The sequence below is a fragment of the Marmota monax genome, unplaced genomic scaffold (assembly GCF_021218885.2).
Source record: "Marmota monax isolate L192 unplaced genomic scaffold, Marmota_monax_Labrador192_F-V1.1 WCK01_AAM20220418_F8-fsc00136, whole genome shotgun sequence".
NCBI classification, from domain to species: Eukaryota; Metazoa; Chordata; class Mammalia; order Rodentia; family Sciuridae; genus Marmota; species Marmota monax.
In genome coordinates, this window is record NW_026693905.1 from 3,766,887 (window position 1) to 3,785,521 (window position 18,635).

General features: G+C 34.8%; 1 protein-coding gene across 1 annotated transcript in view; it reads right to left on the bottom strand.

Annotated features, from left to right (window-relative positions):
• Window positions 1–339: 339 nt before the first annotated feature.
• Window positions 340–18,635, bottom strand: part of Cps1 (carbamoyl-phosphate synthase 1) — a 121,382-nt gene continuing 103,086 nt past the window's right edge. Inside the window, exons 33-38 of the mRNA XM_046462888.2 lie at window positions 16,456–16,530; window positions 13,718–13,816; window positions 4,457–4,516; window positions 3,608–3,720; window positions 2,171–2,300; window positions 340–1,422 (exon numbers count right to left, since the gene is read on the bottom strand). Of these exons, the coding sequence (XP_046318844.1) occupies window positions 1,324–1,422; window positions 2,171–2,300; window positions 3,608–3,720; window positions 4,457–4,516; window positions 13,718–13,816; window positions 16,456–16,530 (576 nt within the window). The 3' untranslated portion in view covers window positions 340–1,323. The remainder of the gene's footprint in view (window positions 1,423–2,170; window positions 2,301–3,607; window positions 3,721–4,456; window positions 4,517–13,717; window positions 13,817–16,455; window positions 16,531–18,635) is intronic.

Genomic DNA, 18,635 nt, shown 5'->3' on the forward strand with positions numbered 1-18,635 from the left:
AGGCAACTTGTTGAGACCCAGCCTCAAAAACGAAACAAACAAACAAAAATTTAAAGGACTGGGCATGGAGTTGAGTGCTTTGTCTAGGATGTGTGAAGTCCTGGGTTCAATCCCCAGTATTGCATTAAAAAGAGAGAGAGATAAGGAAAAAAAAAAGATGGAAAACTAATAACAAAAGCTCCTCTATTTTCAACATTAATTTGCTCATATCCTCTATGTGTTTGTATAGAAAAAAATAAGCAATGTGATCCTGGCCCTAAGCTCTGTGTTATCATTGAAACAAATTGATTTGTATATATCAGTGTAATTAAATGAATAAATACAAGACTATACTGGCAATGTCTCTTAAGAGTATTTTATTTAAAAGTTCACAATTAGAGCACTTGTAATAACACAAAACATTTAAAAATGACAAAGGCTGCCCAGAAGAAGGACTTTTCTAGTATGTAAAAGGAATGGTGTCCCTGTGTTTAAAGTGTGTGGAATTCATAGTGCACTGTGGGACTCAGTAGATCGACAGAATCCATTATCTGAAAGGAGTAAGCAAGAATTCCAAGTCATTCCAAAATCGGAGGAGAGGGTGAATGACACAAATCTACAAATTTCATTTTACCCACGTAAAACTCCAATGTAAAACAAACAAACAAGTACTTAACTATCTCAGTGTTCTCTACCATCAGTGAACGTACTCCAAAGACCAAAACAACTAACCAGTATCCTGGAAAGAAATCCTTAACCTAAAGGCCTCTGTCACATTTCTTGAATTCAGTCACATGAGAACGGAAAATGGTATTTGTGGATTAGTCAGATAGGTGAGAATTATTATCAAAAAGAAGCAATACATAACATCATGATGAAGTGGCTCATAAATTAAACCTACATTTTATGTTACCAAATTTTTATAGTATTCTGCATTATTAATGTGTCCTGAGTGTGGCAGATACTATTTAAAAACAATGCCAAGGGTATGTTTAAAGTACTGAGAATTCAGAAGATAGAACGGCAACTTTTTCCTGCCATGATTGTCATTAATCAGCACCATAAAATGTTAACTGCAAATAAACACATAGGTGAGCCTAGCCCACCCAAAACAGGTGTTATTAAATGGATGAAAATCTCACAAAGAATGAGTTACTTAAAAAGGACTCTAATCAAGTTTTGACAATTAAATTGTGAAAGATATGAAATATTAAGGCATAACAGGGTAAACTGAAATAAAGTCTGGTATCAATATTCATCTCTGGAAAACAAAGTTGGGAATCAGTTCATTTTGATAAAACAGGGCTCAGGTTGATTGAAGAATGGGACCGGGCTTCTGCTTCCTTATGCTGCTTTCCCAGCACTGTACTGCCTGTAGTGGAAAAGACTCTTGGAGTCCACATTGCGAGATTTCTGAACAGCTTCAGCAAAAAGTTTGGTCACCTGCAAATAAATGATAAGAATCTTAGCAACCCACATGCAATGAAAGTGAATGTTCAATGAATAAGAAGTGAAAAGTCACAACTGTGTGCTCTCAATTTCTAAAGGGATATAGGATGAAAGGAATAAAAAATTTTATTTCATGGAGATTTTTCCCCATTTCTCAGATGTCACTATGAATAAGCTTATTTCTCCACCCACCCCCAGGGATTGCTATTGATTTAGTATGTGTGTGTGCACACACACGTTATGTATATGGTGGGCAGGAGGTTAATGAGTCTCAAGTCTGTGAGTCTACCTATGATAAATTTGGTGGGTCATGTCTAAGTAAAAACTGAATGGACCTTATGCAACCATTTTCTGTGGATTGGACAAGCACTTGTACCTTCAATTATTTATCTGTTGCTTACATGTGGTCACTTTCATTGAGAAACAGTGGAATAAAATTTCAACCTTTATTCCATACCCCACTGTCACTTTTTATTCAAAGGGTACTTGTATAAGGAATGAAGTAATGAAAGAGCCATGGTTATTCAAGAATTTTAATGATCTCAATTGCTTGACCACCAACTGTCCCATTAAAGCCATGACCTACCATGTTACTACCATTATCTAAGCTCTATTAAAAATTCCAATCTATTCTGAACATTGCAAGGAGAAGGAAAGAGATGTGCATATACTGATTAACATTCTTAGTGTGGGACCAAAAATAAAACCTATGTGCAGCCTATACCCAAAGGAGAGAACATACCTGAAAATTAGTGAGGAGAGCTATTCCACTGTCAACAGCTGTCCTCCGAATCACATAATTATCATGGACAAACTTAGTGTTGTTGTTGGGGAGGTTAATCACTAGGTCAATGCTGCCATCTTTAATAAGTCTGGAAGAATAAACAAAATAAATTAAAACTTGCAATGTATATTGTATAATTTGTTTTTAAAATACTTACATAAATGATTCTCTTGGTCATTTAAGTCAATGTCATACTGAATTGACTGCCTCCTGCCTTCCTCTATTCCTAAGTAAATTTTCAAACTCATTTGGGGATTATAACTCTTTTATTGTGTTCTTGAAAAAGTTCAATTGAAATTTTAATTAATGAGAATTAAAATCTGTTTCTATTTAAAAATGCTATCTGACCATAGTAAGAATTGATAATTTGATACATATTTACTTTGTTTTTTTTTTACAAAGTGGTGATCTCTGCATCAATGAAGGCCTTCCTATCCCACAATCCAAACTCATATTCTATCTACTTCACTGCCTGCTTCCCAGGGCCTCTCAGCAGATGGTGTAAAAACACAGGTAACCTGATTTTGAATTAAACTATTTCACGTTTTGTTATGGTGCTGCTACAGACACTACTAGAGAGTTAAATACCCAAAGCATAAAGTAGTACTGATTATTGTCTTACAAAGCTCTAAAGAGAGGAATTACATTATCTTGGGAAGCCTGTGACGGTCTGTACATGATGCCATTTTTTATTAATTTGATAATAATTTATAGATTGGCTTTCTAAAAGCTTGGACAAATAGTAGCATGTATAAGATTTGGTATTATGTAGCCAGTGGGTAGGTTGTAATATCCTGAAATGGTCTGCCATGCACTTAGACCACATAGTTTAGTATTGACATGCTGGTATTCCTGAAGGCTCACACAATGTTCTGAAATAATGTCTTACAAAACCTAATGGTGATGTGGTCTAAGGCATGATAACAATGTGATCAGGCAATGAGCACTTTAGAAATCTGACGGATGACATTACTACAATGCTCACTAAAGTATTTTTCATGAAGCAAGGGCTCAATAAATTGATCCACTGATGCACAACATCAGTGAAATGTAGATGACTAACCTTACACTTAATATACATGAGTTTGACATGAAATAAAGTACTGCAAGACATTCATTCTTGCTTTCATTTTTCTGTCAATAAAATGATCCTACCAAGAAGTATTTGAAAGATGTTTCATAATACCATGCACTCAATAGACAAAGTGTGTTCTATAGTATTTGAAAATTTCATAAGTGAAATTTTACTAGCATCCACAAATATATTCATTTTTAAATTGGTTGATTAAAAGGATTTTTCATAGGCTTATAATTGTAAAGTAACTCATTCACATTATACTCATTCCCACAATTAATCCTCTATGTCACAAACTCATAAAATAGTTCAGTTCTTACTTTCTGATGGAAGACAGGCTGGGATTCTGTCCTTCCTGAGATGGCCATGCCACTGGGGTGGCGGGGACATTGTTGGCATTGAGCCAGTCTGATGTGGCTTCTGTGGCAAAGAGCTGCATTCAAAATGAGAAATCAGTTACTGTGTCATAGTCAAAGTTTTTGTAGATCAAGGAAGCCTACTAAGATATATGTATCATTTAAAATATAAAGAAGAAATTGATAAGCAGGAAAAGTAATATGGCACCAGTAGTAGAGACTGGGACTCAAAATCTAGAGGCATAGACACTTTAAATACTTTTAAAATATTTGCAGTAAAAAAAAAAAATAAGAATCTTAGCTGTAACTGTTTTGTAGAAGAGAAAAATATAGAATTATTCATGGCTTAGGACTTATTTTTATCAGGTCAACAAAGCCCCATGGTCACAGACCCACCCTGAGCCATGAGAATAATTTTGCTTTACTGAAACAGGCTTTGTGTACAGGTATTCACTGCAAAGAAGTTTTGCCTGTAACAATAACAGCTGGAAACTATGACCTCAGATGGAAACAGGAAAATAAAAAAGAAAACTATGTGGAAATGCATTGGAACTTTGTTCCAATTAGGCTTCAGCTAAACTTGCTAAGATTTTAGCTGACAACGTCTATTGAGTTTGTGGTAATTTTGTTAAAAAACTAGTCTTTCTAATCTTTTCCTTCTATTGAAGTTTGGAAACTACCAAGTGAGTTAAACCTATCAGGTTGAAAGGAAACATTTTAAGTGATTTATTTCCCTCTTTCTACCGTATTTGGTTTTGTGGGCAGATATCAATGCAAACCAAAAATACTGAAAAGAATAATAATATAGCATACCTTGAAGCCTTCATTGTGTAACTGCTCAGCCACACCAAGGAATCTTGGACGGAATGATTGCTGAAATGGAATTTAATAAGATTCACTCTCTACATGCATATGCTCTTTATTTAAATATATTCAATATGGCAGTCCCTCACACTGTCAGAAAAGACAAAACCACATGTTGCTGGGTACTTTATATTAAAGATGACAGGGTTTTTTTCCCCTTTTATTCCCCTATACTGAGTATAAGTTCTTATTAATTTTCCAACAGATGAAATTTCAACCTCACTGATTTGTTCTATACTATTACAAAGTCTCCCTATTGAATCCACTTAGTCTTTGACTATAGGTTTAGATCCCCCCAATTCTACATGGATCCTTTCCCATGTCAGGGGCATGTAAAAGACACCTGGGTTAGGATATGAATACCAAGTCTTCCTCTTGAGTTGTTCTGCCTGTCCAGCCTGCTCTAATTGCTAAGTTCTAATTCCATGCTGCCTTCAATAACTCAGCCACTGTCCTGGTAGCTCAAGTACAGGTCCTGGAAATAGCTCAATCATTTGTAACTCAATTTTGCATTTACTCTGAGGCAATAAAATTTTGTGATTAAAGAATGAGCTCTATACCACACATACAGAGAGAGAGAAAAAAAATAGAGCTCTGGAGTCTCTAAGCTGCATATCGAATTTTAGCTTTACCATTCACAAGTAACATGTGCTTAGAGAAGTTAATATCTTTGAGCACTCATTTCTAAAACAGTGATGACAATAATATTTCTACTTCTTGTGGACTTACAACTTACTAACAAATTAAGCCCAAGTTTTCAATTCTGCTTATATTATAAGAAAACCAACATAGGTATATTAAAATAGGTTGAAGTCATAATCTAAAGCTTATATATCCTTTATATTTTTTCATATATATGACACATATTTTTAAATGCTCTAATCATTCACCTTTTACTTTTCTCAAAAGAACAGACCTCTAAAAATATAACAATTATTCAAAGTTACCACAAGTGGTATATTTGTTGCTCAATTTAATTTTTTAAGTGCCTCAAATATGGGACAATTGGACAAATTGTGCTAAACTGCACGACCTTGAGCAACTTCACCTCTCTATGATATATTCTCCTCATCTCTTAAATGGAAATAGCAACAGTACCTTGTCACAGGGTTAGTGTTGTTTTCAATAAAGTAATTGTAAATGGTACATAAGTGCTAATACTACAACTTAGCACAGTGACAGGCCCAATAATATTTCTCAATAAATATTTATTATTATTATTATTATTATTATTATTATTATTATTATTATTATTATTGAAATCATTGTTTTTTCCAGTTTCTTATATGTTAGATTTCTTCATCTACCTGGGATCTATCCAAGCCTGGGATCTTAAAGCAGCTGTTATACTAGTAACAGTTACACTGCTACCCAAACGATATCACATATACACATTTTACTTCCACACAGGTTTCCCTAATGTTCCAACTCACTGTTCAAATACTTACTAGTAGTCCATTGTCCTTTCCTTCCCAGGACCCAAGATAGTTTCCAGGTCCTACCTTCCCTGGACTTCTGCCCATTACCATCAGGGCATTCCCACTTCTAAATATACCACCCGTGTTTAAGAGCTAATCTTTGCAAGACAGTAGTCAGGATGAAAGGAAATAAAGCTAAGTGACATATCTAAAGACCAGTCCTTGATCTTGGTTTCATTAACATGGATGTCTGAGCACCTGTCCTATATTATTTAAAGTCATATTTAAAACATATCCATTCTTTATTTTTTATTTTATTTTTTAAAAAAAGAGAGAGAGAGATTTTTTTTTTGGTAGATGGACACAACACAATGCCTTTATTTTTATGTGGTGCTGAGAATTGAACCCTGGTCCCACAGCTAGGCCAGCACTCTACTGCTGAGCCACAATCCCAGCCCAAATATCAATTCTTAAATGGGACAATTTTGCTGGTTTCCCTTGAAAAAGGTTTTAAACAGATGATGTAATTTGGTTACCTCAGTAAATATCTTAAATCGTACTATAAATGGTTGAAAATCATGGACATAATCTTATTTCAGAGAAACTAGGAATTGCGATAAAACCTATCAAGATTCTTGTACAATATTGATAATGTTCAGTGGATAAAACCTTCTCGTATTTATATGCAGAGGTTCTCTGAGAGTATATTTAAATCCTAGGGAAAGACTCCAAAGATTATATTCAAATACAAAATTCTTTCAGATTCTGATGCTCTCAATCCCAGAACTGAAGTTTTATGAAAGGAAACTATTGGCAAATAGAAAAGATAAATGCAACAGGATGTATCTCAGCTAAGGCAGGCTAAGGGGTTATTCATGACAGTCTTCTAGAATATGAATTGAAACTATGCCCAGGACAATCATTTTCCATATACAGTTGGGACCAAGCAGGAATAAATGAGCTTGGATACAGAATCTCATGGCTAAACATTTAAAAGAGTAGAATAAAATTAGACAAGTAAAATTAGAGAATAACTCTTAGTGACATTAGGACTGTTTAATGAGTTATATGGCAGACTCATAAAAAGAAGTCAGGCAGAAGAAAAGAACAATCATATGCTAAAGTATGATCCTTCTGGTAAAGGAAGGAACTGAACTAGATGACATATTTAGTTTTGTTCATGGTCTAAAGTCTCTTGATTTACAGGAAATATACATGAAATATTCAAAATGAACCTCTGAGTTTTGTTAAACTCCTAATATGAAAACTTATATTGTGAACTCTGGCTAAACACAGACCAGATGGAACTTTGCCCAAAATCAGATTAGGAGATAAAACATAAAAGTGTTCAGCAAGCTTATTGAATAAATGATACATTAATCATGAACTTAACTATTAATCCCTTAGACTTTCTTAACAAAAAGTCACTGAAAATATAGTGATAATAATAGTAAATAATGACTTTATTTATTTATTTATTTGAAATACTAGGAATTAACTCAGGGATACTCTACAGTTAAACTACATTCCAAGTCTTTTTTTAAAGACAGGGTCCGTCTTTTTCTTCGATTAGGTGCAGGGTCTCTGGTCTAATTCATATGTCCTTGATCCAATTTGAGTTTTGTGCATGATGAGAGATAGGGGCTTAATTTCATTTTGTTGCACAGGGATTTCCAGTTTTCCCAGCACCATTTGTTGAAGAGACTATCTTTTCTCCAATATATGCTTTTGGCGACTTTGTCTAGGATGAGATAACTGTATATATGTGGGTTTCTCTCTTTGTCCTCTATTCTGTACCATTGGTCTATAAGATTTCCTTAACAAGACTTGTATAGGGCAAGTAATATAATCAAGAATCAATAAATGGGATGCATTCAGACTAAAAAGCTCCTTCTCAGCAAAAGAAACAATCAGTGAGGTGAAGAGAGAGCCTACAGAATATCACACACATTAGATAGAGTATTAATCTCTAGGATATATAAAGAACTCAAAAAACTTAATAGCAAAAAACCAAATAACTCAATCAATAAATGGGCCAAGGACCTGAACAGACGCTTCTCAGAAGATGATATACAATCAATCAACAAATATATGAAAAAATGTTCAACATCTTTAGCAATTAGAGAAATGCAAATCAAAACTACTCTAAGATTTCATCTCACTCCAGTTAGAATGGCAGCTATCAAGAATACAAACACCAAGGGGTTAGGGTTATGGCTCAGTGGTAGAGCACTAGCCAAGCACATGAGAGGCACTGGGTTCAATCCTAGGCACCACATAAAAATAAATAAATAAAATAAAGGTCTTGTGTCCAACTATAAAAACTAAAAAATATTTTTAAAAAGAATACAAACAATAATAAATGTTGGTGAGGATGTGGGGAAAAGGGCACAATCATACATTGCTGGTGGGACTGCAAATTGGTAGGGTCAATATAGAAAGCAGTATGGAGATTCCCTGGAAAACTGGAATGGAACCACCATTTGACCCAGATATCCCACTCCTCGGTTTATACCCAAAGGACTTATAAACAGCGTACTACAGGGACATAGCCATATCAATGTTTATAGCAGCACAATTCACAATAGCTAAATGTGAAAGCAACCTAGATGCCCTTCAGTAGATGAAGTAAAGAAACTGTGGTATATATACACAATGGAATATTACTTAGCATTAAAAGTGAATAAAATCATGGCATTTGCAGGTAAATGGATAGAGTTGGAGAATATGATGCTAAGTGACATAAACCAATCCCCCAAAACCAAAGGCTGAACTTTTCACTGATATGTGAATGCTGATCCATAATGGGGGTGGGGGTGGAACATGGGAGGAATGGAGGAACTTTAGATAGGGCAAAGGAGAGGGAGGGGAAAGGTGGGAAAGATTGTGGAATGAGATGGACATCATTACCCTAAGTACACGTATGAAGACACGAATGGTGTAACTCTAATTTGTGTACAACCAGAAACATGAAAAATTGTGCTCTGTATGTGTAGCATGAATTGAAATGCATTCTACTATCATGTATAACAAATTAGAATTTAATTTAAAATTAAATTTAATTTAAAAATAAAAAAAATAATGACTGAGTCCATCTTAAGACAGAGTCTCACTAAATTGCTAAGGCCAGCCTTCAATTTTCCATTCTTCTACCTCAGCCTTTGTAGTTACTCACATTCTAGATGTGTGCCACCATGCGCAGAAAATAACTTTTAACTATGTTTCTAGAAGGCTATTTCACCAGTAAAGTGGTTCTCAAAGCAGACTTTGAGAATAGCAGCAAGCATTACCTGGAACTTATTAAAAATATGAAAATTTAGGCTCCACCCAGATTTATTGAATCAGGAACTCAAGGAGTATATCCCAACAATCTGTAGTTTCACAAACCTTCCAGGCAAGTCTGGTGCACATTAACGTTTAGAAGTGGAAAAGAAGGGAGGCTGAGTGGACGATCCTTCACTCATTTTGCAATTTAAGGTCAAGATGCATTAACCTCAGCCAAAGTCACAATGAAAAATGTTGAGGGAGGAGTACTAGAATGCAATTTTTTTCTTTGTCATTTTAAAGTAAAATAAGTCAGCAAGGCCTCTAAGATCTGCAGACACCAGGCAGAACCTCATTATGGAGCTGTTTCAGTGCTGTCCCCCAAGTGGAAAAGATAAATATCCAACATGACAGTATTGGCAGTTCCCAGCCAGGGAACCACTCTGCCTTCTGGTCTGGGGTGTTGGCTTCCATAGACACATTATAAACTTCTATCAAACATGTATTGAACACTTGTGACACATAAAACAGCCTCTCTACAAAAAGAAATTACAGCTGTCAGCTTGCATCTGAGTAGCCTCAGATTTAAAAGCTGATTGAAAATACCTGTGTAAGAAACCATTTGTTACTAAAGGTGAAAAGTACAAGCTGATTTATTTTCTTGGAAATGTTTATAAGGAGGAATCCCTTTAAAAGTGAAACACATATATATTTCCTCCAATGATCATTTTTCCATTAACCCAACTGCTAGCTGAAGAAAAGAAAGCCAAGTTAATACTAAGTAATGCCTACAGATTCTCCAGGGACATCGGGACTGACAACTCTATGGTTGTTCCTAATGATGCTGTATTGAAGATAAAAGGTTATTCATGTCACTTGGAGTTGTCCTTTCAAATAAAATGCTTGCTTTGTGTTTCTGAGCAATGCTGAAGCGCAGATGTCAGGTTGGTGCTTGCCATTTCACAAGCATCAGTGAATAGCCCAATCAGAGGGGGAAAAAAGCGAGTGCTCTTGATCTACTCCAGAGTGAATCATTTATTGTTAAAGGGTGTTCCAGAAAACCTCAAAACAAGGCAGATTGCCTACTCATAGAAACTAAAAATAAGTTCTGATGTGATGAACAGTGGCTGGAACTACTGCAGGAAAATCAAGCATGATTTTGTTGCCACATAAACCTATATTAAGCCTTTCTAACTTTTGAAATGCCTTGGAATATGGCAAGTCTTGGTAGAGACTTGAAACAGTTAAGTTGGCGAGGATCTCTTGTCAATATGTGAATCCTGACTTTTTCTCTAAATCCTCGTTAGGCAAGATTGATATGATGATATTACGAATATTTCATACTTCCCAGCAATTTGGCCCATGGGATTTAATTTGGAAGGGCAGAAAGAAACAAAGAGTTTGTAAAGGAGTAGGGTGGAAAAGAGGTGAGAATTTAATATTTAGGACTGCCACAGATAATGTGTGTGCACACACGCGCGTGCACACACACACACAAGCACACCCAATCTACTTATTAAATATTGAGAAGCGGTTTTTGAAACCTGCTAGTAATAAATGCCTATTTAAAACATGTAACAAGTTTAAACACTAAAAAAAAAAGTTTCCTGGCTCAGAGACCCTTTTTCCTCTGCTTCATGTTTATCTGTTCCTACAACTATCTCTTGAAACCTGCAGTAAAATTAATAAGTCAAGGTACCTTCACTAAATCCTTCTACCCATACCAGAAATTTGTCAGGGGTGGGGGAGAGGAAGACAAAGGAAGCCCTTTACATCAAATGGGATATTGATCATCTTCCCCATTAATAATGAAGAAATAAATTATCAAATTAACTGCAGCAAAGTTGGGTACCAATGTTCTTCTGTAAGTGAAGTTCACAGAGCTTCATATTAAATGAATGATTCCCTTAAGAAATCAAACTGTAATCATGAACTTGTTCTCTCAGAACTTTATTACCTAACTCATCTTCAACCATATACTTTCCAATATATTCACTAGGCCCAAGCTCCATTTACATTTAGCAGTAGTATTTTATGATCTTTTCAGTTTTGACATTATATGTTTGAAAAAAGTTTATATATATTCTCTAACCAAGTAAGATCATGGTCAGTAAAGTGCTTTCTAAAAGGAACAGTGTATCCTGAAATATGAAACTTGGATTACTTTATCTATATCTGCTATGAAAATTGGATAAAAAGATGAGATAAGATTTGGTTCCTTTCTAGCTAAGAAGATTTCTGGTGAGTTTTATGGCTATTAACTTTCTGGTTAGAATACTCTGTCATGTTTTTCAGTTTAAATTGTCTGATTAAGCACTTTTTAAAATCACTATGAAAGAAAACCCTTGATCTAGCAATAAAGAGACTATACATTAACTGTTGGAATGGAAAGTTTTCCTTGCCTCTCATATAAAATAAGTTAAAAAATGAATCTTGTCTACCTCTAGAGATTTACAGTCCAGTCCTGTCAAATTTTTCCACAGTTGTAAATATTTCATTAAATATAATTTTAGCAAATATTTCCTTAAAACTTTGTTTTTGACTTTATACTTAAGAACATATTTTTAAATTCCTAAAATTTTGTATTTATACACAGACAGAAGGTCCTTTACGACAATTCATGTAGATGCTAGAATACTGATATTCTTTAAAACTGACATCCTTTAAAAAGAATGCATTGAAAGGTAGAATTCCAATGGACAGAATCGTACTGCTTTAAGAAAACAATTTTTCCCCTTAAAATAAAAAACTCCCTTTTTTCCTACAAAGCAAAATTCTGTTCACTGATGCCAAAATCACACAAATACTTCATAGGGATCAAATTAATTTTGGCTTCACATTTCCCTGCAGCACTGGAACCAAACAAGGCACAATTTTTTACATCACTGCCTTCTTAAACTGGTATTTTAAAATGTTAGCACTATTATGATTAGTCTGAAGATCAGGGCTAAGGGCATGGTCTCCTTTGAATGCCCCCAGGTCTCACATTAAACTTTAAGCCATAACTGGAAGTTGGGCAAATATTCTCATACTTGAGACTTAATAATACTTAATATGCGTTTATAACGTGATGAGTCGCTCAGATGATGTGATTTGTCTCTAAACTGCCATTAAGCTTCACAATTGCAAGTCATCTTGTTAGCCTCTGCTCTAACTATTCACCATCACACTTCTGGCACCTTTATTTTTTTTATTTTTTTAAGTTCCTTCTGGCACCTTTATGAAGCAAAATCTCAAGTTACTCTTTGCAGAAACTTCTCTAAAACCACTACTTGCCCAGTCTCCAGAGTCTCATTTACTAATATTAAGAAACCCTAATGAGACAGCATTTATAATAATCACCTACTGACTTAAGAATACCTGTTACTGTTCTAATTATATTTTTATTGATTTTTTTAATGTAACCACACAGGGTTTGTACTTATTAAAAGCATAGTGGGAATGTTATATAAGGCCATCCATCATTTTTATAGGACCCAAGAATTACTAATCTCAAAAAAAATGACCATTGAGAAGCATATAGTATTTTTTTCAGGAAATTTGCAAACATAATGATTTGTACACTTTTCCAATAAACATTCCAAGGGATAATAGACTTTTCTGTGTGCTATTTTATCCCAAGATTTACATTTGACTTGAAAAAATAAACTGATAATGCCCTTTTCATTGTACATGATATTTATAATAATTTCTCCCTGATTTGACCTTGAAAGCTTATCAAATACTAATATTTTAAGAGCTTCCACAATATACTATGGAGTATTTCTTAAGTTACTGCCCTGCAAGAATGTTCAATCTGGGAAGTTAGACTGAGAACATTTCTCAAATAATTTTCCTTTCTTCAAACTTGAATCTTTGTCATTTAGCAGACATTGAAATATGAAGGACTGGGCATATGCAGGACTGAATGAGAAAGGAAAGAAGGAGGAAAGAGAGGAAAGAAATGGAAGGAGAAAGAAAGAATATTCAAGAAAGAACAAACATGACTTCAATTTGATAAATGTTGGCTTTGAAACATCCAAAAGAGGTAGATAGATTGTTGGAAACATGAGATGATGGAAGAGAAAGAATTAAAGGTGTTACTTACAGCTAGAGAATAGATACTATAGACACAGAGGAGATGGCAAGGGAGATGGTCAAAAGAGGAGAGAATGGAGTGCACTCTATTGAAAGCCTATGTTGAAGGGCTAAGAAGGAGGAGCCATAAGCAAGATATACAAAAAAGGCCATACCAAGGAGTAAGAGAGATTGCTGTTGTTTTAAGGTACCTGAGTGCCTTTTAGAACAAATCCTCCTTCACTACAGACATTTCCTTTCTTTTTATCCTATTATTTTATTTTTGAATTGGCTACTGTAACAGGAAAAGGCAAAAACCAGAGAACAAATAGAATAACAAATGTCCATTTTTTTCTATAAGTTGGTATTTTCTTTAGTGGAATGTGAAGCAAGTCTCCTCTCTTCTATGCCACAATTAATGTCCCAGGCACTCTGTGCTACCCCAGGAATGTGCACAGCTGCACACCCTTACCTGGATTCCAATGAGGATGCCTTTCTGAGGTATCTTAAACCCTGTGGAAAGCATTGCCTTCAGGAAGGCTGTATGAATACCTTCACCAAAGCAAGCCACCTGTTTAGGAACAAAGGAAAAAATAAAACAGAAAGAAAATAAGGGTCAACTGCACTTACCAAAACAGATAAAAACAAAACAAAACAAAATACAAATGGAAAGCAATTTACTCATAGACTTCTTTCTTAGATTTTTATCAATGTTGCCCAAAGACCAGGCAATCTGAATCCAGGGATTAAAAGGCTGGCCAAGGCAGATGTATCTTATGTTTTTAATTAAGCATAATGAATGAATAAGCAATTCTTTCTCTATTCAACAACACTCAGTGGAACAACATACTGGATTCTACTGTGAGTTATTTGGATACAAATCATAGCTTCTGGTCCATAATGTGGTGAGTTTCCAAATGTTAATATGACTTAATGTTTAAATAACAGTATATGTCATATATACTACCCAGCAGCGCATGAATTCACAGGTCAGTAGTAGAAATGACTAACTGCTGATCAACTGGTTAGGAGTCATTTCATACAGCTTATAGAAAAACCTCCTAGGAAATTCAATAGCAGCATGAAAATCTCAGAGGAGCTTGTTCTTTTTTTTTATCATTTTCATAGAATGAACCAAAATACCCTGCAACTAGTCCTGAATGCCACAGCCATATGTTTAAAAAAAGATTCCAAACTAACACGTATTAGGACGTACAGAGGTTTCATGGAGGGTAACTGTGCTACAATCTAGCTACAAGTCAAATAGCCACCATAACTAGAGGACAAATGGTATATTTCAACATGATGGGAGTCATTTCTGCCATGCACATCATCATTTGGCACAGGTACAGAACCACCATTATAGTAAATAACACCAATGTCTGAATTCATTCTTTAAGCAAATGACTCCCTTACTGGGCAAGGATAGTGCTCATAACTATAACCTTCACTGACCACAAGTGCATGCTGCTTTTCACTCCACAGTGAATATTTTAATCAGTCGTGTACTGACGAACTATCTTAAATAATATCACCCTAAGTTAACAGATCAGAAATTTTATTGAAATGAATTGTGGAATCAGTCACAAAGTACAGGTAAAATGACACAGGAGTGGTTTCAGCAATTTTCTGTGAAACAATACAAAGTAGTGAATATTCCAGTAAAGATTAAGACTTGCATCCCCAGTTTACCACCAAGAAAATAAAATGTCCTTTCATTCATCCAGGAGCTGGAGTCTTACATGAACCTGGAACAAGCCATTTAAACACGGAAAAATCTCTCTGAAACATAATCAAGATTTCAAAGCTAAAATTATTATTCTGATTTTAATTATAAAACAGACCTTGAAACATGACACTTGATGGCACTTGGAAATATGACTTTTTCTAATAACAGAGGAATTTTCTCCTTTTTATACTTAATTTAAAAAAAAAAAGGTACAACCAAGAGCAGAGCTCAATTTCTTGTTCAATATTTCAACAATTCCAAAAATGTATGTAGGGAGGCGGCAAGGACATTAGCACTGAAACCAAATTTGTCACACTGGAGAAAATGCATGAAAGAATATAGACCTCTCCCAGGCTGACCCTGGACCGGCTGAAAACAGCCCTACTACTACTGACCATAGGATCGAGATGAACCTGAAGTCTCCTTTACCTGACCAAAAATAGAATGCAGTACCTGGTCTAAAGTTAGATTTTCTCCCCTATTAAATTAAAAGAGGTAGCAAAGGAGCCAAAAGTCCCCTCTTCTAAGAATTCATGTAAAAACAGGATAGTCATTTATTCCTCATTGCCTGCCTTCTTGTCTCACTTGGCTTCTTCTCACAGATCTTGCTTGTAACCAGGCAACCATATAAAACATCACGTATTTGTTGTAATTAAGTATTCTCCTCTTTCAGGCTTTCCTTAATACCAAGAGAAACAATGACGCCTCGCAGTCTGATGTTGCCACTCCGATGTGCACTGATGAGGATCTGAAGGTTGTATCTAGTATGTCTGTCAAGGGCTAGGTGATTCATAAAATGTCCTGACACTGACATGTAGAGAACTTTCCAGAATCTGACAGCTCGCTATGAGAAAACACATTTCACATTCTCAAAGAAACCTTCTATTGACACAGTCCCAACACAAGTGAAGAGGGACATCCAGTGGCCAGTCCCATTATAGTTTATAGAAAATCCCCAAGAGGTTCAAGTTGCTTTAAAAGTGGTCCACAGATTTTGCATGTATTTGCAGATTTTCACACTATGTAGGTCTATGATCTCGTTAATGCTGTCATTCTACATGCTGTCTGTAAAAATACTATGATCTGATTTCATGATAACAAAGCAGGGGATGAAGTGCTGTTACAAAGAAAACTGAGAACCTTAAAATAAAAGGAAACACACAGGGTGCATTTACTGAGAATGCAGTAAACATCTAGAGAAATATTTGAAATTTTTGTAATGTGGAAATAAATGTGCAATGTGGAAATGAATCAAGACTACATATATTATTTTCCCACATTGAAATATAACTGAGAATTTTGAATGTTACAAAAGAAGTGATTTCTCTTTAATGCAAAATTCTTCAGCACTTTGAGACTCTGCAAGTAGAAGTTTGTGTTTCTCTCACTACTCAGTATCTTGCTTTACTATATTCACATCATAAAACCATAGATTTCAAAGTAGATTTGATGAAAGTACTCATGGATCATTAACTAGTTACCTCTCCAGTGGAAGCCATCTCACATCTCAGAATGGGGTCAGCATCCCTCAACCGGGGCCAGGAAAACATTGGCGCCTGTCAGACAAAACAAGGAGGAAAAATATGTGAGGGAAAGGTACAAAAAGATAAGAGAGGCTAAATACATTTAGTGGATCATCTCTCATAGAATTCATTTAGGCTATGGAAGACATAAAAAGAAATATCTTTGGTCCAAGAATCTGACTTGAAAAATAGCTTTAAAATTCTGTTCCAAGAATTTGTTGAGCTCTTGGCCAAAAACTAGGGTTAAATAATCACAAATTATTTCTGTAAATAGGTCCCCTGTGACCAGTCCAGACCAGTGCTTCTAATCTGGACTACACATATTCTTATTGGAGTGATTTCAAACAACGTCTACTGGGCATTGGTTTCCCCAAACACAGAGTTCAAACACATTTTCTTTTCCTTGATAGGCTTTTGGAACATTCTTCTTCTTTTTCGGATTATTTGAACTTGTAACAAGCCACTTGCCAGCATTGGCTGTCTGTAAGCTGACTTCTGAGACATTAAACTGTTGTTGACACCTCTTAAAAGCTTTGAAAACATTCTACTTGGGAACACTTTTTCCCAGAACTTTCATATGAACTGGAACATAGGAGTGGTTCCTTTTCTTTTATTTTATCAATGAAATTCACTAAGAACCAAGTTTTTGTATCTTGCATATATGTCCAATTATCTGATCTAGACTATTTTGTCACTGATTCTGTTACCCTTCTAAGTTATCATGGGAATTCTACCTTGGGCTCATTTCACTGGATCATCTAAATCAAATTAGTATATATTCCTGCACTCCAGCTTCCCTATTCTTCCTTCTGTTGATGTCCATCAACCCACTAGGGCTATTGACTATATAAAAAAATTCAAAATTCATATTATACAATGATAACTAGGAAAAAAGCAAGCTGGAAAATACGGTGCATTTTGAAAAAAGTTTACCCATAAATATTATTTTTAGTTGGAAATTATGCATGCATATTCATATATACACATGATATTTATAAGAAAAATAAGTGACATATTTCTATATCTACAAGTAAACACAAATTTTAAAATTTATATACACTGAAATATAGTTTAGAGTGCCTACTACCTGTTTGTCTCAAACAAAACCACATCACACACACACACACACACACGCACACACACACATGCACACGCACATACAAATAAAAGTTTTACCAATTTATGTTTATGTCATAGTCTCTAGGAACAAAATGCCACCTTTCTCCCCACATGAAGTAACATTCCATCTTAATGCACTATAAAATCCAAAGTATCCTAAGTTGTCAACTTAAGCAAGTTTAATAAATACTCTGATTCATAGCTTCAACTTGAAGTTCCCACTATAAAAATCAGAGGGCAGTCACTTAGCACCCTTAGAAAGAGAAACTTTTTGAAGACATCCAAAATACGTCAAGAGGACCTAAATAAATCACAGAGTATAAATTATTTTTATTGTATGCTTCATTTAATAAATGATTGGATGCTAATTCACAATAAGGTGGGGGGGGGCACTAGGGAAGAATAATGTTACCTTTGATTAGGTAGATGGAGGTTATGGGAGAGGAAGGGAGAGGATGTGGGGATAGGAAAGATAGCAGAATGAAACAGACATTATTACTGTATGTATATATAAATAACTACATGACCAATGATTCTGCAACATGTACACTCAGAAAAATGAGAAATTATTCCATTTATGTATGATATATCAAAGTGAATAAATGCATTCTAGTGTCATGTGTAACTAATTAAAACAAATTTAAAAATTTTAATAAGAAATTAAAATATACTTATATATTTATATAATATTTATAAATGTTTATGTATCACACTAGTCCTCATGTCTGTCCATCAAAGAAGTTCAAGACCACAGTTATAAATATTCCATGCATGAACATACTGAGGCAATTAGAGAAGTACCATGACTTTATTATTAAAGTACTTTTAAAATATAATTTTAATCCATTACTCTCATAGCATCTCTATAAACAGCAAATTCTATCTCAGTCTTTCAAAAGGAAAATTTATGCCATTGAAGAAAATACAAACTAAGAAAGGTGACCAAGGTGGTAAGCATTTAACCATCTCCTCAGGGTAACCACTTTTACAGAAGTCATGACACAATTTAAAAGTGGCAC